Below are 21,910 nucleotides of genomic sequence, written 5' to 3'. Positions count from 1 at the left end.
CTGGATGTGGGGTCTGAGAGGTAGGATGGAGAAGCCGAACTGTACGCAGAGCTTCCCTCAGAGTCCTGGGTGAATGTAGACGCAACATCACGGTGCCACTGGATTTGTCAGGGTCACGGTCTTGTCCCTGGCAGCTCTCCAGTGAGCCAGGCTTGGCCACCTGACCTCGGTAGGCCAATTAAAATGATGAGGAGTCGTGGAAAGCACACAAAAGGGGAGGTTTGGTGACCAGTGACCCTCAAGTCTGTTGTTAGGATCCTGACATGTGGCTTAGACTTACAGGGCAAGTGGATGCCCAGCTGAGCAGATCCGGTCAGGGGGTTGTCCCTTCCATCACGCCTCTGCCACGGTCTGGGTTCCAGTCTGTACCTCTAGGTTGTCTGACAGGTGGCCACAGCTGCGCGAGATCTCTTCCTGGGAGATAAGCTCCCCACCTTTTTCTCTTGCCAGCTCGAGATTCCTGGGGAAATTCCAGTTTCTTGGGGTTCATTGTTTAACTGTCTGATAGGCAAAGGGAAGGGCATGGTGTCTCTTGAGAATACCTTCGTTCCTGCCAGGATGGATACAGTCGTGCAGGCCCCAGGAAACCATAGGTAAGGGAGTTGTCCCTGAGCCACCCCTCTGAGGTCACTACTGATAGAACAAGAGCCAAGTGCAGCCTTGGTGTTTGCTGAGGATAGGAGCACACCTCCTTTGGGGCTGCATGGTGCGGGGAATCCAGATAACTCACCGCCTCGTTGGGTGTTTTGTGTTCTCTCACCTCGCCATGGCTATTCGAAACCATGCTTCTGGTGTTCTGTGCAGGACTTGATAGGGAGTTGGAACCACTGCCCCAGATTCTCCCGGATCCAGCTCTGGGGTAATGGGTGTAAAGTAGTCTAGGTTCCAGGATGAGTCACAGATGGTACTTACACACAGCTGGTGTGCATCCAAGTGGGTAGTCATCCTATTGCTATGCTCAGAACTGTCCTAGTAAAACCTTGACTGTACAGTGAGGACCGCAAGAAAACCCAGAGGCAGTTCTCTTAGATGAGCCCTGCTGTTCCCGTCGGTGAGGACATGAGACTCTTTATGTGTGGCTGGGCTGCATACCTGCTCTTGAGGTGGGGGAAGTTACGCATCATCAGGACATTGATGTGTGTGTGTGTGTGTGTGTGTACATATGCTTATGCCAGTGGGGGTCAGAGGTTGATGCTGGCTGTCTTCCTCCATCACTCCACACCTCGTCTTTTGATACAGGGTCTCTCAGTGACTCGGCCCCCAATGTTCCAGCTAGATAAACCCCAGGGGTCCTACTGTCTCCACCTCCCCTGTACTGGGCTTGTTGCTCTTGTTTTACGTGGGTTCTGGGGATGGAACTCAGGTCCTTCTGCCTGTGTGGCAAACACTTTACCTACTGAGCTACCCTGAAACAGGATGTTCTAAATACAGTTCTTTGTATTGTATAGCTGTTCAAGGCAATTTCCTAAGGTTCTAAACTCAGAGAGAAGGTGACCCGCTTTTCTCTAATGTTTTGTTAGTTTTACTGTTTCTCAGGACACCAATGTCACAAAATGCAAGTTCAGTCCCACTTCTGTAGAAGCCAAGTGGAATTCACACAGCCTTGAGCCGAGCCCCCATCAGTGATCTTTACTTCTGTGATCTGCCAGCTTCTTCTTCTTCTTCTTCTTCTTCTTCTTCTTCTTCTTCTTCTTCTTCTTCTTCTTCTTCTTCTTCTTCTTCTTCTTCTTCTTCTTCTTCTTCTTCTTCTTCTTCTTCTTCTTCTTCTTCTTCTTCTTCTTCTTCTTCTTCTTCTTCTTCTTCTTCTTCTTCTTTTTTTTTTTTTTTTTTGAGACAGGGTTTCTCTGTGGTTTTGGAGCCTGTCCTGGAACTAGCTCTTGTAGACCAGGCTGGTCTCAAACTCACAGAGATCCGCCTACCTCTGCCTCCCGAGTGCTGGGATTAAAGGTGTGCGCCACCACCGCCCGGCTGCCAGCTTCTTCAGAGACATAATTTTTAATGCCACACAGAGGATCACACTCGCAGTCTCCTTTTCCTCCTTGTTCCTTTATTTGAAAAGTGTGAACTCGAGAAATGAGTATCACATTGAACTGACTTACACAGCAAGCATGCATTTCCACAGTTCATGACCAGACAGGTCCACAGAAGTGTTTGGGAGGCAAAGTATGATTAAGCAGGCTTGTTTGGCTTTGGGATTCTTCCTGAACCTGGAGCTTGTGTGTAGGCTAGGGCAAGAGCCAGCCAGCCAGATGACCCTTGTGCTTCCACCCCATTTAGAAATGGGAGTGCCGGCATTTACAGATTGCCAGACTTGTTAAATGGGTGCAGTGACCCAAACTCTCATCCTTGTGATGCAGGACTAACACTCCTAACTCCTGAGCTATCTCTCCAGCACCCATGTATAGGCGGAGACTGTCCTTTCATTTCCCAACTGCTCAGATCCTAATAATCACACAGAAACTATATTAATTGCAACACTGTCTGGCCAATAGCTTAGGTGTCTTTCTAGCTAGCTTTTACATCTTGAATTAACCCATTCCTATTTTATATTTTACTACAAGGTTCATGGTTTACAGGTAAGCTTCCAGAGCATCTGTCTTCTTCAGCAGCTACATAGAGTCTCCCTGATTCTGCCTTCTTTTCTCCTCTATCTCTGCTTGGAATACCTGCCTTGCTCTATTCTGCCCTGTCATAGGCCCAAGCATCTTCTTTATTCATTAACAAATAAAAGCAACACATATACAGAAGGACTTCCCACACCACCCATATGACTTTATATATGTGTATGTGTGTGGGGGTGCATACCGTTTCTCTTGAACCTCCACTATCTTCCCTAGAAATAATCTAACAGTAGTATATGTGCATGCATCCGTGTGTCAGTGTGTGTGTGTGTATTTTTAGAAGAACATCTGTCAGATTGTGTGTCATGGAGCTTATCCTCGGGGTGTTTGCATGTAGGTCGGCACATCTGAATAAACCAGACTAACATACTGTGTTTGGCAATGTTGGCACCACTATTCAAATATCGGAAGGATTCAAGAACTCTCCCTGCATCTAGGACTATTGGGCTGCGTTACTGTCCTTACGTGGCTGGTTTTCTAGGAGGTGATTTGTAGTCTTAGTGTCAAGAGAATGTTCTTTACTTAAAAAGTCAAAGCGTGGCTCTAATTCGTCTAAAACCTCCACTAATGACCTGTAACATATCATAGTAACTCCGAGTTTGGAGTCAGTCTGAGAAGGAGGCATTTTTAAACATTTCTGTTTGTAAGCAGGTGATTTTCTGGTAGCAGACCTTAAAGGAGGGGATAGAAAATGCTGACCGTTAGAAAGGGAACCCCTTTCTGTGCCAGAGGAGAGCAGTCTTCCCTCTAGAGCGAGAAATGGGAAGTTAGCAGAGATCTCTGCCCTTGGGAAGCAGTGGTCGTTCATCTGTTTATTATTAACTGGGGGTGAGAAGCTGTAAAGACAGGTGATCAGCAGAGGCAGTTAAGATAAGAAAGGGACAAGAAGGGATATTTGCCTTCCCAGGGCTGTGCTGTGTCAGGTGGCTCTTGCTGCCAGGACTTCCGTGTTCTCTAGCTCTGTGTGTGGACGGTCAGGCAGCTCTGTGAGTCCAGTCTGTAGATGGAAAAGTCAAGTCCAGAAGACACAAATGTCTTCTGTGAGACAGTAGAGTGCAGTGGAGACTCATAGATGCTCTAAGAAAGCAGGCTGAGCAAGCCCTGCAGAGCAAGCCAGTGAGCCTTTTCCCCCAAGGTATCCCATCTGTTCTTGCCTCCAGGTTCCTGCCTTTGTTTCCATAGGTGACAGACTGTAACCTGTAAGCCAAAAACACCCGTGCGGCCTCAGGCTGTTTTCCATCGTTGGTTATATCCCAGCAACAGAGAAACCTCACTAGTACACACACTAAGGCTGAGGAGCACAGAGTGTGGCTTCTGTCCAGACAGAACAATTGTCAAAGGGTCAGTGAGATGGCTAAGTGGGTGAAGGCATTTGCTGCCAAGTGTGATGGTTTGAGCTCAGCCCTCAAGGCCCGCCCACATGGTGGGCAAAGAAAACCCACTCCTGATAGTTGCCCTCTAACCTGCACACAAGACAGACAGACAGACAGACAGACAGACACACACACACACACATACACAGAGAGAGAGACACGAGAGAGAGCAACACAAAAAATAAATAAATTAATTAGTAAATACATAATAAAAATAAATAAATGAATGTGACTTTAAAAAGAACAATGGTCAAAGAATTAATTGTTTGCTTCCAAGACTCAATGGGTGCATTATGACCCTGGTTGGCACACTAGGCTTGTTTGTGCCCTTGGGCCAACTCAGAAAGACTGGAGAGTGGAGAAATGGCTCCCTGGTGCCTTCTGACCTTGTTTGGCCAGCCTTAACCATGAGAGTCTCAAGATAGCTAAGGGCGCTTAGCATTCACACTGCAGTTCCTTCCCAAGAGCAGTGTCAGGATCTGTGGAGAGTGATTACCAATTTGAGAATGGAAAATAAGAATAATTTGCATATAAATGTCTTATGTATAGTTTGCCTGTTGCATAGCAACGATCCTGGGGTATATGAAACACAATATGACCCAGAAAACAAATCCGCTTAACTATGGGGAAAACTGGTATTTGTTGTTCATTCGAGTCACATGGATGTTTTGAGACACACACACACACACGTGAGTTGATTGCTGCTTCTTGGGTTAAGAATATGGAAATAAGGCTGCACACCCCTGGCCCAGATACATACATGCAGGCAAACACTCAAACACATAAAATAAAAAGTGGATTAATTATTTTTTAGGTATAGGTCTAAACAGCAGACACACCCTCATCTGAGGCAAACTTACAGCTTCCCACCAAGGTCATCATCATCTTTGTTGTGTTTTGTGCTTTGGTTTGATTGAGTGAAGATGGACGGTTTAAGCCGGTAGGACATCATAATTCTGCAGTCTCTTTCTGGTAATTCTGCATCTTTCTCTGACATTTGGACTTTACACATGGCAAGTTAATAACACCTCCCCGGGTCATCCAACTAGTAGTTCAGTTTCTTGTTAATAACTAATGCATAAAGCTTACCTCTGCCAAATCGTGTTAGTTACTTCTCTCAGAGCTGTGATCAGACACCTCACAGAATCAACTGAAGGGAGGCTCTGGCTCACAGTGTGAGGGTGCAGTCCCTCATAACGGGGAAGGCATGGCGGCCGGAGCTGAGGCAGCTGGTCACATTGTATCCAGTCAGGAAGCAGCAAGATAAACTCAGGTGCTCAGTTCACTTTCTCCTTTTTAGTCAGCCCAGGACCCCGGTCTATGGAAACATGCTGCCTTTATTCAGGTCGGTTTTCCCTCCTTGGAGATGTGGCCAGAGGTTTGTCTCTTGGGTGATCCTAGGTCCTGCCAAGTTGACAATCGATAGTAAGCACCCCACAAATGAAACTCCATTTGGCTCATGCTAGCACCCTAGCATAAAGTACTGCTTGGCACCAGAAGGGCTTAGGGGCACTGAGTGGCATCCTAAAACAAGCAGACAGACATTTTTGTCCTGGAACATACATTTTAAAAGAGAAGAATAACCACAATCAATGTAAGCATGTGAAAAACTATTTCATATCAAATAAGCATTTGAAGGAAGATGGACTAAGGAGGTAAAGGTGATACAAGGATTGCACGGGGGTGACGTAGAGACTTTACATATTTTACATTCTCCATGTTGACTTTGGTCAAATCTTAAAGTTTGTGAGCAAGCCATGCATGTGGACGAACCAACAAGGGCCACTCCAGGTGGTGGTGACATCTTGTGCAAAGGTCCTGGCACAGAGTCAGCTTCTTCCGGTTCCTTTGGGGAAAGTAGAATGTCTCAGAAATCCCCTCTGAGTAAGTAAAAGGAGGGGCAGGAAAACGTGCTTTTCCTTAGCTGGCGTAAGTGTGTGACTGAGACACAGCCCTATAGCAATGGGTGGGTTAGTACAGGGAACGTTTGTGAGTTTGCCATACGTGCAGGTCCACAGCGTGGGAGAAAAGTATTTCCACAAGAAAGAGCACATCTTAGGGAGGGGACACAGTCCCAGGTGTCCCAGGTGAGAAAGAACTCACTGAAGGAACTGCAGGTCCCACTGGTCCCAGTTTCCAAGCTAATAAAAAAAAGTCTTGGAAAGGGAAATCCACATCCAGCCCATAGACTAGAAGGGCAGAAGGAAGCCAGAAGGACATTTGCCTTTGGGAATCTCTATTTTGCTTTTAGACAAACAGAAGGCATGGAGTCCCCTGTGTTTGATCACCTTTGGCTAAAGAGTCCTTTAGAATTGGAATAAAAGCTATGTTGTTTGTTTGCTTGCTTGTTTGGGTGCCTGTTTTCTTCCTTTACTGTATCAAAATACTTGAGACAATCAGCTTAAGAGGAGGAAAGATCTATTTGACTTTCTGGCCCACTGTCTTGCTTTAGGCCTCTGATGAGGCCTGGAACAAGCAGATGGAGGGAAAACTGTTCAGCTAGACTGGGTGGCCAGCAAGCCTCAGGGACCCACCAGTCAGCCACCCCAAAACCCAGGTGACCAGCGGGTGGCCAGCAAGCCCCAGGGACCCAATGATCTGTCTCCCCAGAACCCGGGTGGCCAGCGGGTGGCCAGCAAGCCCCAGGGATCCACCAGTCAGCCTCCCTAGAACCCAGGTGGCCAGCAAGTCCCAGGGATCCACCGGTCAGCCTCCCCAGAGCCCAAATTACAGTACATGGACCTGTGTGGGTGCTAGGATTGAATTCAGGTCCTAATGCTTCCACAGCAAACTCTTCAGTGACTGAGTGCTCTCCTCAGCCCCCAGAGGAAAGGGAAAGAAAAGCAAGTTACTTTGGCTCCTGGTCAGACAGTGGGGAATTGCATGGGGGAGCTGTCAGGAATTCACAGAAGGGTGCTCCATAGAGGAACGTCCTTAGCTGTTAATCCTGGGCTGATTGGGGTCAGCAGTCCTGAAAGTTTATACCCTAAACAGGAAAACAGGGTGCGGTGTCCCTGATGGTCGACTGCAAAGGAACTAAACTAAAGTTTCCACATAAACAGTCTTTCCTGTGGACTTCACCTGCAGCTGATTAAACGCCTTTTACGTTTTCACCTGCCAGCCTGTGTAATTAATTACAAGACAGCTCAGAATGTTCCTTTATCAATTAAATCAGGGACTATTTTAGTAGCCTTCAGTCATCACTACGGAGGACGTTATCTTAAAAGATGCGGTGGGACTTGAACTGTGTGCAGAGACTAGAGTGAAGTATGTAGGCAACTTTTTTTTTTTTTTTTTTTTTTGGTTTTTCGAGACAGGGTTTCTCTGTGGCTTTGGAGCCTGTCCTGGCACTAGCTCTGTAGACTAGGCTGGTCTCGAACTCACAGAGATCCGCCTGCCTCTGCCTCCTGAGTGCTGGGATTAAAGGCGTGCGCCACCATCGCCCGGCATTAGGCAACTTTTTTTGTACTCTACTGAGAAGCTGCGTTGCTGACCTGAACATGTGTGCATATTGTATGGCCAGTGACACAGGAGGGTTGTGTTTCACGTGTGCTCGTGAGTTCAGTACATACAGTACATGAGTCATTCTGCGTTCTCCTCGGGATACCTGCATGAACTGAGAAGTAGCATCACACAAGCCCACAGGGAACGTCTGCAGGTTCATCTAGAAACTTCTACCTCCCCAGGTGTTAAGGTTCCAGAAAGTCTCAGTGGACACCTTGCTCTCCTCCTGTAGCCGCTAGGGACGTTGACAAAGGACAATTGTGAGTCTCAGGAGTGGCAAGGCGGCGGGCAGATTTGGTTGCTCCAGAGGGTCCCTCGGGATCCCCATCCCTTCACACTGTATGAGGGTCTCATGAGGACCACTTCACCTTCCGCTCTAGAGTTAGGGCTTGGGGCCAAGTGAGAGCTCCCTTGATTACTTGTGGGTTTTCTGTGGCTAAGGGTACACCCCAAATGCAGCATCAAGAAAACAGTGTCTGGGCTGAGGAGACAGCCCCACTGTTAAGGGCACTAGCTGCTCTTCCGGAGGACCCACTTTGGTCTCCAGCACTCATGTGGGATGGCTCACAACCATCTCTATCTCCACCTCCATGGGACCTGACACCCTCAGGCACCCGTGCGCACTGCACACGTGTGCACATAGCCTCACAGAGACACATACTCATGCACATAAATAAAAATAAAATAAGTCTGAAAGAAAATAGCATCTCTTCTTTCTTGGCATTTTGAGTTACCTTTGGAGTCTGTCTTCCCAGCCTATGGGGCTTAGCAGTTCCCAGGGGAAGAAAGATTAAATTATCTGAGCAGCTGCCCTGCCTGGGGGAATGCCTGCAGCAGGGACCGTGCACCCTTTTCTGAAAGTGCGTATCTAGGAAACCTTTAAAGTATAGTAATTTAACCTCGGGGTAGTGATGGCTTCAGGGTGGTCTTGTTAAACCTGGAGGGGACTCAGGGAAAGTGGCAGTGGAGGACCTAAGACTTTAGTTAGATCAGCAGACCTAGTTCATGATCTTGGGCTTCCAGAGAATCTTTGTCTGTTACTCTTCCTGGCTTCTTTGATGATTTTTCACCCTCAGCCAAGTCCTGGTACTACCATTGCCAAGGCGGGGACTGGGGGATGCTTTAGTGTCTAAGAGGGCTTGCAGTGCAAACATGAGGACCTGGGTTCAGAACCCTGGCACCCACATAAAAAGGGAGGTGTGCACCTCTACCTCAGCACCGTGTGGGGGGGGGGCAGACAGAAGGATGTACAGATCACTGGTTGAACGTTATTTGGTGTCAGTCTGGGAGCGCATTTCTGGAGGAAGTTAGTACAGAGTTAAGCTCTGGAGATCTGCCCACCAGTGTGTCTGGCTGCATCTGGAGTGTCAAGGGTCCACACCGAACAAAAGATTAGTTCTCTCTGCCTCCTTGTGCTGGGACACTCCCTTCTGCTTTTGGAAGTCAGACGCCTTGGTTCTTAGGCCAGAGCTCTGCTCACTGTAGGCTGGAAGTATCAGAGGCATCAGAGAAGAACCTGTTCCTTCCATGCCCTTGTAGGGACACACAGTTCCAAAGAAGAAGGAAACAAGCAGAGTCCGGGATTGGTCAGTTTCACAGAGGATGAGACAAGAGGCCACTGATTTGTGTACGTGTCAGGGTGGCTTTCAGTGCCTGCAGCTCCAGCCTGGGCCTCCTTCCCAGCATGCACCACGCTAACAATAGTGACGGCCTGTATTGTTCCGTAGCTTGATAGTTATGGTAAAGAAACAAGGGTAGCTACTATACCTGCTGAGCAGCCTCTCTCTTAGATGCATCTGTGCAAGGGAGAAAGTTCTAACTCTGTGATGTGCTCTGCTGTGCCGTGTGAAATCCCAGTTTCTCCGTGATGCTAGGAAGGGGATATACACCCTAAGACCCATGTCAGCACGATTTGAGGGCTTCATGTGAAATGTTCCCTGGCCTCATGTGTCTGCATGAGTAGTCCTGAGATGGTGGGTGCTCATTGAGAGGGTCCTACCTACCTGGAGGCAGCGGGTCACCGGGGAGGGGGGGCAAGCCTTGGGTTTTAGTGCACCCCAGCTTCCTGCCCCAGGGTCTCTGCTTCATGTCCTAGGTTTCCTAATTCCTGTCCCACTCTCTGCCTGCCTAGACTCCCTGCCTCTTGCTCCAGATTCTTTGCTCCCATTCTCAGGCTCCCTGCTTCCTGACTTGGCCCCCTTCTTCCTGCCTAATGTTCTCTGCTCCCTGTCCCAGGTTCCCTGCTTCCTGATTCCCAAAGATATGGCGCTTCCCTCACCAGCCATGCAGACAGGAGCTGGTTCCTCCTGCCTCCAAGGTGGAAGGAGATAATTGATGGCTACAAGTTGTTGTTCTCTCTCTCTCTCTCTCTCTCTCTCTCTCTCTCTCTCTCTCTCTCTCTCTCTCTCCCTCCCTCCCTCCCTCCCTCCCTCCCTAAAAAGCCACAACTTCACAGGCATGCAAATTTTTATCCCCACCTCAGATCAGTTTCTTTCCTCTACAAGCTCCTGCCAAAGTCACTGTCCTCCCTTGCAATCTCTGCTTAGCTGTCTCTGCTGTGGATGCTCTCACCGCCACACTCTTAGTCCACTCCTGGGTTTATGCGTTGCTATGGGTGAATAGAAATCCATCTCCAGATCCCGTCTCGTTTCTCTGATCCCTGGAACATGTCCCCTGAAGTCTAAGAACTCTGGCTCCTGAGAGACCTGGAGTCGATGTGGTCGTGGTTTGTTTGACCCACAAATGGTCTTGTTCTTTGCCATCTAGCCCTTCCCTTTTCCATATGCCACCTGGATGTGGCACACTATTGGCAGTCTTCACGCGATATGGAAGCCCCAACGCTTCAAATGTCAAGCTCAAAATTAGCCTCAGCCCTAAGGAGCTGTTGGCAGCGTGGAGACCAGATAGAGTCAGGGATTGGTGCTCAGAGTCACGGTTCTTACCATTTTGGGGACATGTGCCACTTTTGAGAAGCTCTACTGTGGGAACTTCACAAAAACACGCATCTGTGGGTGGATGTATACATTTGCACATGGCTTCAGAAGATGATCTGTGATTCACTCACGAGCTGTGCACCTTTTGGGGCATGCAATCTGGATAATTGCATGTGTGCGTGGGTGCGCATATGTGTGTGCGCGTGTGTGCATGTGTGCATGCATGCATGTGTGTGCATGTGTGCATGCATGCATGTGTGTGCGCGCGTGTGTGTGTGCGCGTGCATGCGTTCGTGTGTGTGTGTGTGTGTGTGTGTGTGTGTGTGTGTGTTTACTCACCGGGTACAGAGGTCGGAGGAGTGCCCAGCTCTATCACACTGGCCTATTCCCTTGAACAGGATTTCTCATTGAACATGGAGCTAGGCTGTCTGCCTGCAAGCCTCAGTAATCCTCCTGTCTCCCTAACCCCCTTACTGAGCTAAGATTTAGGTGCATGTATGGTTATTCATGGCTTTCTGTATGGGTGCTGAGGATTCGAACTCATGTCCTCAAGGGCTAAGAACATCTAAATCATATCTTGAACCCCAAGAGGAGAGGTTTTTCTTGGGCTTGATTTTGTTTTTAACAACATCAGATAGTTGAGAATGAAACAATTTGAATCTGCAACTCTGGGGTTTTAGAATTATATATTTTTAGGCAAAATATATTCCCAAGACTACACTTTGAAACCCGTTTCAAATTACACTAACATGTCATTTTTTCAGAACCTAATTTCATTTTTTTTTTAAAAAAAATACGCTTAGTTAGCTCTCTCTTGAACTGACTTGTTCAGACACACTTGCCATTTCAGGAGGAAGCCCTCGTGGGATTTCAGACATGGTTCCGAGATCCTCCTTCTCACCTGAGCTCTCTGGTCGGTTCCCGATAGGCTTTTTGATAATGATTTCAATGAAAGAAAGTCAGACATGCTATGACCAACAATCACCAGTCCTGAAATAGCTGCTCTGTTTGGTGGGGGTCACGGGGTCTCTGGATGTCTAAAAATGGCAGGAGGGGAAATGTGTGGAGCTCGGAATGGGCGGCGAGGTTTGGAAAGAATCACTCAGCCTATGACTCACTGAGGCTTTGCTTCCTGTGTCTTTACCGTGTCTGCTCGCCTCTGCCCCTGCTCTTATCAGCCTGCTTCCCCTCACACACCTTTGTCTGTCTGTCAGTCCTACCAACATTCCCTGAGTCACCTGGTTCTGAAGGGAGCATAGTGCGGCTATAGACAGATACTAATGAGGGACCTGTGGGGAGTGGGGAGGAGAGGAATCAGCCCCGATGAGTGGGGTGTCCTGCAGGAGTTTTCCCGAGGGGTCTGAGATGATGAGGGTGTCATCCTCTATCACACACTTCCTCCTGTTCAGCCCTGCAGTGTGTCCTAAGCCAGAGACCTCTGCGTGAGAGGAGCAGGTCAGATTTCACGAAGAACCGATAGACGCTCCACATGTTACCAGAGGGGGGGTCTCAGGTTCTTTGTTTCTTGGACAATGAAGGGGACATGAGACAGCACGGCAGTTATGAAACCGTAGATTGATTAAAAACAAAAACAGGATCTGGAGAGATGGCTCAGAGCATTGAGGGCTGGAGTTTGATTCCCGCACCCACCTCAGGCGGCTCTCTTCTGGCCTCTGCAGTTTTACCTGCACTCATGCACACATACGTTCACACAGACACACATTTGCCCACAAAATATTTTAAAGTCTCTCTCTTTTTTTTTTAAGGTGAGAATAAAAACAGAGGACCCTCCACAGGAGGGAGCATGCATAGGTAGTTCAAGAGCCCTGACTTAGAGTTCAGGGTTCCTTTCTTCCAAAGGCCAGAGAGAAGTTAGTTGACACTGTGGATCTTTCTTTGGTTGTTGTAGGTAGTTGATTTTCCATTTGCTGGAGTAGGCTTATTCAATTCTTGGGGTGGTCAGGCAGAGTCTGAACGAAGCCCTCCTTGTTTGCTGGGTCCCTACCTTAAACTTTTGTATGATTCACAAACCTTCTTGCCTCACAAGTGACTGTCACCCTGATGAATTTAACAGACACCCAGAGGCCAGCGCCTCTGAAGGCTCCCGCCTCTTCCCAGTCTCCTTGTGTTGTTTCACGGTGTGTCTTGTGTTTCCAGTGCACTCACAAAGCCTTTTCTCCACACAGGCTATGGGCACACGGTGCCCTTGTCAGATGGGGGCAAGGCTTTCTGCATCATCTACTCTGTCATCGGCATCCCGTTCACCCTCCTCTTCCTGACGGCCGTGGTCCAGCGTGTCACGGTGCATGTCACCCGCAGACCCGTCCTCTACTTCCACATCCGCTGGGGCTTCTCCAAGCAGGTGGTGGCCATCGTCCATGCTGTTCTGCTGGGGTTCGTCACCGTGTCCTGCTTCTTCTTCATCCCAGCCGCTGTGTTCTCCGTGCTGGAGGATGACTGGAACTTCCTCGAGTCCTTTTACTTCTGCTTCATCTCGCTGAGCACCATCGGCCTGGGGGATTACGTGCCAGGGGAAGGCTACAACCAGAAGTTCCGAGAGCTGTACAAGATTGGGATCACATGTGAGTACCCGTGGCGGGCTGCACCCTGCGTGCCTGCCCTGCCGAGAGCTGTACAAGATTGGGATCACATGTGAGTACCCGTGGCGGGCTGCACCCTGCGTGCCTGCTCTGCCGAGAGCTGTACAAGATTGGGATCACATGTGAGTACCCGTGGCGGGCTGCACCCTGCGTGCCTGCTCTGTCCCCACGTTCTTTGTCTAGGGACTGACAGTCCTGTGACAGTGCCTGCCTGCTTTCTCTTGGATCTATTTTCTTCATTCCCCTGACTTCCTAGAGCTATTTCACTTCACCCATTCCAATATCACAACTCTTACTGCTTAGTGGTGTGCCCAATGCACCTGGAAGTCACTGCTAAGATTCTTGTATGTGTGTGTTTTTATGTGGGGTGTGCAAGTGTTCTTGTTTGTGCTTGTGAAGTCAGAGAACAACCTCCCCAGTCCTTCCTCCAGTGCCTTCTTCTTTTTGTTTGAGACAGGGTCACTCTTTGACTTGGTATTTCATCAGCAGCCTAGGCTGGCTGACTAGGGAGCTATAGGGACCCACCTGTCTCCGCCTCCCATCTCGACATCTCTGGGATTACAAGTACAAACCATGGCACCAGCATTTCCCAAGGGCTTGGAAGATCCAGCTCACACTTGTGATGCTCTTGACTGCCAGGGCCATCTCCCAATCCCTGATGGATTTCTCAGATGGTATGACAGGCATACTAGACTAGCTGTCTATTACTGCCGTAACTTACATTACACCGGTAACTATTTACACGCAGGAAAATAAGACCTCTGCTTGTCACCAACATTGTGGTCTTTAATTTTCCAGGAAATTTCTCTAAGTAGTCACTGGCCTCATTTGTCTGTGTCTTGAAGTTACCTGGCACCAATTCTTCTCAGAATTTACGTGTAGAAAATGAGGCAGGCAAATTTTAGAGGCCTCAGTTGGCAAAGTGCCGGTTGCTCAAGCCTGAGAACCTGAGTTCAGATCCTTAGTGTCCATGTGGAAAGCCAGGTGTGGTGGAATGCTGGCGGGGACAAACACAGAAGGATCCCAGGGTCGCTGACAGGTCTGTCTAGCCAAAATGGCAAGCTTCAAGTGCAGCAAGAGACTCTATCCCAAAAATAAGCCGGAGGGCCATTGAAGACAGACTGCCGACCTCTGGCGTCTACAGTGAAGACAGAGACTGTTGACCTCTGGCGTCTCCATGCACATTCACCAGCAAGCACACCCACATACATGCATGCACACAGCACACAGTCTGGAAAAAGGCAGCCATTCATCTGGAAGAAGCAGATTTTCTGTGAGCCCTCTCTGTGGGCTCAGGATGAGTAGCAAGCAGCCCTAGCATAGTCTCCTCTGCTGCCTTCCCTGGGCTCTTTTCACCTGTGACCCTGCCCAGCTACAACTTCTAGGAAGCAGTCGGTGTCCTCGCCCTGTCTTGCTGTCTTAATTCCAGAAAGCGGTTGGTTGAACTATATTTGAACACTTCGGTGAAACCGTCAGCTCACCAGGAACAAAACCTGCACTCATAAACCCAGTGCTTCCTGGCTTTTGGCTCCAGTCCAAGCACAGTAAACATTTGCCAGAGTGTTCTGCGGGAGGGTTTCCTACTCTTTGTTATTTTAGAGTCTGGGTGTAGCTCCAGGACCACCCCACAGCCGGCCTGCCTCGCTTGTAGAGCTAGACTGGCTTGCCTCTAATTTGGTAGCATGGCAAATCTCCTCAGTATGGAGTTCTTTTTGTGTTTGTATTTGAGATCTTTCTAAAAAGTGGGATTGCTGGCCCCAAATGAACACGCTTCTTTCGTGAGTCACAGAACATAATTCTGAGGCCCCCAAAGGGAACACAAGTGCACACAGTCGCTGGTGTCCGAGTTTCCATCCTCTTTGGGTGGCAAAGGCATTTTGTGCGTGAATTTAATAGCAGTGTAGATAGAAGCCATCTTAAGTTTCTTTCCAGCTAGCAGGCAAGTCTTTAGTTTTCACTTGGCTTTCTAATTTCTTTGAGTAGTGGAATGTCCCTGAAATTGTGTTTTCTGGTTCATCTTTTCTCTTGTATTAATTGTTCTTTTCTATCTCCTGATCTGTGAGCTAGCTTAGCTTTCCAAAAAAACACCGAATCCAGAGGGCATGGCTGCACACCCGCAGCCCCCGCATGCCCGCCAGAGAGCATGGCTGCACACCCGAAGCCCCCGCATGCCCACCAGAGAGCATGGCTGCACACCGCAGCCCCCGCATACCCACTAGAGGGCATGGCTGCACACCCGCAGCACTAGTGGCAGCAGAGGCGGAGACAGAAGGGTCGCTGAGGCTTGCTGGCCGCCAGCCTAACTCCAGGTTCATTGAGAGACTTTGTCTCAAGGAATGAAGCAGAGAGTGAGCGAGTGGGCCATCCAGTGTCCCAGCCTCTGCACTCACGTGCATGGGTGCACCCTCCTACCTGTGTGAAGCTCACACATATGATCGAAGCCCGTGGTTGTGTCTAATCCAAGTTCACCCATGGCTAAGTCATTTCATTCTTCTTTGGGTTCCTCCATGAGCCCTGGACTTCAAACATGCTTCGGAATAAACTGGCCACAGCTTGGAGAACTCTGTGTGTGTGGCGTGGGAGGAGAATAAGTCATGCAGTCTTGATTTTGTGGTACTTGGTCGAACTGAGCTGCTGCCGTGTTTTCTGCCTTGCAGGCTACCTTCTCCTCGGACTCATTGCCATGTTGGTCGTCCTGGAAACCTTCTGTGAGCTCCATGAGCTGAAGAAATTCAGGAAAATGTTCTATGTGAAGAAAGACAAGGATGAGGATCAGGTTCACATCATGGAGCATGACCAGCTGTCCTTTTCCTCCATCACTGAGCAGGCGGCCGGCCTGAAGGAGGATCAGAAGCAAAACGAGCCTTTTGTGGCCTCCCAGTCACCCCCCTTTGAGGATGGCTCTGCGAACCACTGAGCCCGGGCCGTCAGATCCTGGACGTGAGGCAGAGCCTTGACTGTCCATTTTTACAAGGAAGTCAAAACAAGATGACGTCATTTTAAGAAATATTAATATTTTAAAAACTTGGGACTTTGGGCTCTGGAGGTGGGTGTCTAATCCCTGCCCAGATGAAATGTGTGCCTGTAATTCATAGGAGACACATCACCTGGACATCACATACTGGGACGGATACTTGAAGCAGTGTGCTGCAGGGGATGGGAGCAGATTTTATATATAACCGGGGACTCTGGGTTTGCATTCCAATCATTTTTGCTGACAGCTATAATAGCAACATTTATATGTAAAAAATATATAGAGAGATGTATTTTATAAATAGGCTTAAGTGTCCTGGCTTGCATGTACCTCTCCAAAATAATTATTTTTGTAGGATCTAAATTAACGCTATTTATAATAAATAGGTTACCATCCACTGTGTACATAGAACATATAAATATGTTTATAACCTGTACATACGTGTAGGCTACCAGATCTCCCTGTACTCCTTAAGCAAAGATAAGGAATATTTTTTTCTTTTTGATTTCTCTTTATACTAAAGAACTCAAAATTGCCACAACAAGCTAGAAGGCATAAGAAACCCAAGAGAAAATCAGTATGATATTATATTACCGTATTTGTTTCTGCCTTCTTACGATGGTGTGGGACCAGATGGCCAGTGAGGAAGAGGACTTATGAGAAGGTGAAGATATCTGGTCTGGAAGAGTTACTGCTGTTTCTACACACCTCACAGTAAAGCACAGGACACAGTGTCAATGCCCCCAATGAACAGATTACGTCAGGCTAATCTGAGAAGTCTACATGTAGAAGCTGAAGTCAATAAAATCACGGCAGGCTGCAATCTCGTGTTCTACTCTGTCTGATGTTTTCCTCCATACCTATAGTCTCTATGGGCACTGCTTTAGGGATAACGATAGTAGCCATCTGGGATGTACCTGGTGTATCTGGGATATCAGGAAGGCCCTGTGTGATGTCAGATGTTCACGATCTTGCTGTCATGGCTCATACCCAGAGGTGATTCCCCTCACCTGGTGATGACCTGGTCACATCCGTGACTGCAGGGTGTGGTATCCTCACATTAGGTAGCTCGCTCCCACCACCTAAGCCCCTTGTTGCCCACTCCGGCCTTATTCTCCCAACATGGATCTGAACCAGGCTTGGGCCATTTTATTCCAGAATTACTATATCACAGCACAGCCCTGGAATTAGCAACCTTACAGGCAAATACAATCTCAGGTGTGAAAAGTTTGAAGTCATTTTATGTCATTTGCTCAGTGTTGGGATTTGAATGTTTTTAACACTCAGTTCTCCACTTGTGGTACTTTTTGGTACCACATGATGGAATGGATCCTCTGAAGCCTTGAGTCAAAACAAACCCTTCCTTAAGTTATGTTTGACAGCTAATTGGGTCACAATAATGACAAGAGCAATAGACACGCTAAGCTGGGGGCTGAGCCTCCCAGTCTCTTTGTTCATGGCTCTGTGTCCCCTGCTTGGGTCATGAAGAGAAGTTTGAGAAGGCAGAGGCTGAGAATCATCACTGTTAGGAGGTCCCACTCGTGTCTCCTGTAAGTGTCAGGACTCAGAATCACAGGAGAGGGAGCTACAGCAAGGGAGGACCACGTGACCGTCATCTGCCCACCAGTGCTCAGGAAACAGGTCCACAGCGTCGGCAGCTGCTATGAACTCCAGGCTCAGGCATCCCTGGGAGAGGAAACAATGTTGACAGCTGAGGAAGTAATGGGTGAAGTGGGCTCTCGAGGGGACACCTATGAATGGAAATAACACACATGCCGGGTAGCAGTGCAAGGCCATGGTGCTGGTGACACTGTGAGTGAGCAAAAGGAGCATGGACTCAGCCGAAGGTTGGAAGCAAGGTTCTGTGGGGAAGCTGGTCCTAGAAGATTAAGCATAAGGAACTTTTTTGGAGACCAGGTACTGTTGGTTGTTTTTACTCTTTGCTCTTTGAGGGTCCCACACCCAGCCCCCAAATAGATCACATGGAGGCTTATTCGTTCTTATGAATGCCCAGTCTTAGCTTGACTTGTTTCTAGCCAGCTTTTCTTAAATTATCCTATTCACCTGTTTTTCTGCCCTTTTACTTTTCTCTATTTCTGTGTATCTTTTCTTTCCTCCTTACTCTGTGTCTGGCTGTGTGGCTGGGTGTGACCCCTTCTTTTCTTGCTACTTGATCTTTTCTTCCCAGATGTCACCTCCTATTTATTCTCTCTGCCTGCCCGCCTTGCCTATCCTTCTCCTGTCTTGCTATTGACCGTTCAGCTCTTTATTAGACCAATCAGGTGTTGTAGACAGGCAAAGTAACACATCTTCGCAGAGTTAAATAAATGCAGCACACCTTAGCATCATTAAACAAATGTTTCGCAGCATAAACAAATGTAACACATCTTAAAATATTATCCCACAACAACTGTATAAAGACCGAGTTTAGGAGCCAACAGAGACACCTGGCTCTGCCATCCATGCCACGCTCTGAGTGTGGGGTTCAGGTAAGCTACTCTCTACCATGGTGTTCTCAGTGTCTAAGATGCCTCATAGATGAAAGGATTATTTAAAACAATGCCTGTCACATTATATACCTGACCTGTCCCAGGAGGGGGACACTAGGATGGTTTCTTGAGGGTGTGGAGTTTATTAGAAAGGTTAGTAAAGACATGGACAGACAGATAGCAGTAGTGTGGGGGTTCTGAAGAAAGTTCAGGCCCCAATCATAGACAGACAGCACGGCTGGGCCTCTGAAGAGAGGAAGCCAAGGCTCTTGGGGGCCGATGTGGGGTATCTTCTACTTTCTGAGGAAGGGGGTGGGGAGGTTCACAGCACAAGCCAGGCAGAAGTTCAGGAATTTGGCAGGGACCAGGATGTATGGTCACTGTAGCTCCTTAGATTCAATTTCCTCTGCCAGTGAAACCCTAGAACCTGAAGTCTGTTACTAGGGATCCAGCAACAATGTCTCAGTTTGCATCTGGATGTCTGTGAGAAGGGAAGGTCTACTGCAAGGTATTGTGGGCTGAACAGCTGCTGAATTTGCACATCACAGTCCCCTAAACTGGACACCCCATGTCACTCTGTTGTGTTCTCAGATGGTCAGTCTTGGTTGCAGAAGGCTAATTTGGTAGAATGTTGGCCCAACTGCAACTATAGGGAATTTCTCATAACAATCCATAGGACACTTTTTGCTTTTATCCTACACCATTTAGCTGGCTAAGGTTCTTTGTCAAATGCATTTATTTCTGGGCCAGGAGATAGCTCAGTTAATAAAGTACCCCACAACCTTGAGGACCTGAGTTCAAGCCCCAGGGTCTATTTTAAAGAAAGGCATGCTGGCAATTTGTAAGCCCAGTGCTAGGGGAGCTTAGACAGCTGGGGCTGGGACTTGCTGGCCAGTAGCCTAGCCTGCCTCACCTGGTTGCAAAGTCCTGGCCAATGAGAGACTCTTTCAAAGTCACAAGATAGTTGGTGCTATGGAATGACACCTGAAGTTGTCTTCTGACCTCCAGAGGCACATGCACACACACACACACACACACACACACACACACACCAGCATAAGCATGCCACACTCAAACACACACTCTCCTATGAGTACACAGGGATGTATCCATTTCCAGAATTATCTGTCTACCTCAGGTACCCTTGAGATCAGATCCCACACTGATGTATTGCTGTGAACACAGATATCAGTAGTTACCCCTGTGACCTATGGGAGGACCCAGGCTCCGTTTTTGTAGGAGGAAAGTGTGTAGGATCAGAGTGAAGATCTTTATAGAATCAGCTACCATGAGAGAGATTTCTTCTCCCTATAAAAATTGACAATGGTGTTTTCTTGTATCTTCTCACTATATTAAGGCTACAGTTTAGGACCTCATCTGTCCAGGTAATAACAAACCAGAGATAAAATAGGAATTGATTTTCCCTGGCTCTTGCTGCACAATAATTGTGATGTTGGCAACAGCTCTGCTGGGGCTTTTGGAAGGCATGGGGGTGGATGGACATGTGTATGTGTGTGTGTAAGCATGTATGTATGTATATGTGTGTGAGTATATGAACACGGGATATATGTGTAGATGTGTATATTGGTACGTGTGTGTGGTGTATGTATATTTGTGGTGTGTGTGGTTTGTGTATGTGTATGGCCTCTGTGTATGTGTGGTGTGGAATGTGTGTAAGTGTTTGTACACATATATTGTGGTGTGTGTCTGTGGCATATGCATGAGGTACAATGTATCTTTGGAGCATGAGGCACAATGTATCTTTGGAGCATGAGGCACAATGTATCTTCAGCTAGGGTGCAGAGAGAGGTGAACCCTGGCATTCAATTTACTTACTCCTTTTTATTCAGCTCAGGACCCCAGCCTACGGCATAAAATCACCCACTGTTAGGGAGGTTTTTCCTGCCTTGATAAATATAATCTAGAACCTTCTCATAAGCTCAGAGGCCTGTCTGTTAGGTGAGACTAGACCGTGTCTGGGTGAAAGCCCGTATGAGCCACCACAGTTTCTTATAGTTGCACATGACCTGGGGACCCAGGGCAGCAGACGCAAGTGCTACAAGCAGTGGTCTACTCTCATCCAGACACTGCTTGCTTCCGTCCTAAATAAACATGCAAATGAAGCTGATAAAGCCTCACAGAGAGGCTTTTCCACCAGGAAGGTCTGAGTTTAGACATTTACACACACACACACACACACACACACACACACACACACACACGCATGCACGTTTAACTTTCTTTCAACTGTTGACCAGCTAAAGGTTCTCACAGGTCATGTACTGTCCCATGCTAAGCTTATGACAGCGGGTCTCTCCTCCCTCTTCTCTCTAGACTTGACACGCTCTTTATTCATTTACACAACAGTTTTTTTCCTCAATGGGTCCTGTTATTGACACTGTTATCCTTTTATTACCCTTCCTGAGGGTCCTAAGGTTCTCAGATGCTGCCTAGAGTTGGGCATCTCATCAGCGCCATAACCTATGGCACTTTTTGTTCCTTTAAGACATCTAGGGGAGGCCAGGCTATGGTGGTACATGCTTTTAATCCCAGTACTTGGGCGGCAGAGGCAGGCAGGTCTCTGTGAGTTCAAGGCCAGTTTGGTCTACAAAGTATGTTTCAGGGCAGCCAGGGCTGAAGAAGTAAGAACACCTGTTGTGACCTGCTCATGCGCATTGTGGCAAGTTTTCTTGTCAAACTGTCTTTGGTTGGTCATCCCACAAATAATGACCTGGAGACATTATTAACTATGAAAGTTTGGCCTTTAGGTTAAGCTTGTCCCCAGTTAGCTCTTATTACTTAAAAAAAAAAAAAAACTGTTTCTATTAATCTACATTCTGCCCTGTGGCTCCGTCACCTCTGCTCTGTACCATATGTCCTACTTCTTCAAAGTCTCATGGGTATCTCCGTCACAATCCACGCACCTAGATTCATCTCCAGCCTCTCTTTCTCTCCCTGGAAATTCTGCCTATCTCGCCTGCCAGCTATTGGACCATCAGCTCGTTATTAAACCAGTCACAGTGACACATTTTCACACAGTGTAAGCAAATATTCTGCAACAGTGCATCTTAGCGACGAAGGCCCGAGAGCTGTGTCTGCCACCACTGAGCACACAGCAAGATAAGTCACTGCTGATGCGTGTGCAAGGCGGTGTGAACAGGCCTGAGTAAGGCCACCTGTCTAATGTTAAAATCCTACATCCTGTGTAAGTCTGTGAACCTGAGTTTGAATTCCCAAAACATATAGGGTTTTTTGTTTGCTTTCAGTTTATGTTTCTAAGTAAGATAAAGTGGAATGAACCTGTATTCCGAATGCTGGGATGGTGGCGACTAGATCTCAGAGGCTCTCTGGCCCGCCAGCCTAGCAGAATTGGTGAGTCTATGCCTAATGAGAAACCCTGGCTCAGATGATGACGT

At 47.9% G+C, this 21,910-nt stretch overlaps 1 protein-coding gene across 2 annotated transcripts in view; it reads left to right on the top strand.

Annotated features, from left to right (window-relative positions):
• Kcnk1 (potassium two pore domain channel subfamily K member 1) overlaps positions 1 to 16,820 on the top strand; it is a 28,550-nt gene extending 11,730 nt beyond the window's left edge. For both annotated transcript variants that reach the window (XM_050147169.1, XM_050147171.1), the window contains exons 3-4: positions 12,618 to 13,013; positions 15,689 to 16,820. In XM_050147169.1, the coding sequence (XP_050003126.1) occupies positions 12,618 to 13,013; positions 15,689 to 15,948 (656 nt within the window). In that variant the 3' untranslated portion in view covers positions 15,949 to 16,820. The remainder of the gene's footprint in view (positions 1 to 12,617; positions 13,014 to 15,688) is intronic.
• Positions 16,821 to 21,910: the final 5,090 nt, after the last annotated feature.

The sequence above is a fragment of the Alexandromys fortis genome, unplaced genomic scaffold (genome assembly GCF_014885135.2).
Source record: "Alexandromys fortis isolate MF-2015 unplaced genomic scaffold, M_Fortis_MF-2015_v1.1 scaffold_12, whole genome shotgun sequence".
Taxonomy (NCBI): domain Eukaryota; kingdom Metazoa; phylum Chordata; class Mammalia; order Rodentia; family Cricetidae; genus Alexandromys; species Alexandromys fortis.
The sequence above is the reverse complement of the archived record's forward strand: the minus strand, read 5'-3'. Positions and strand labels throughout refer to the sequence as shown.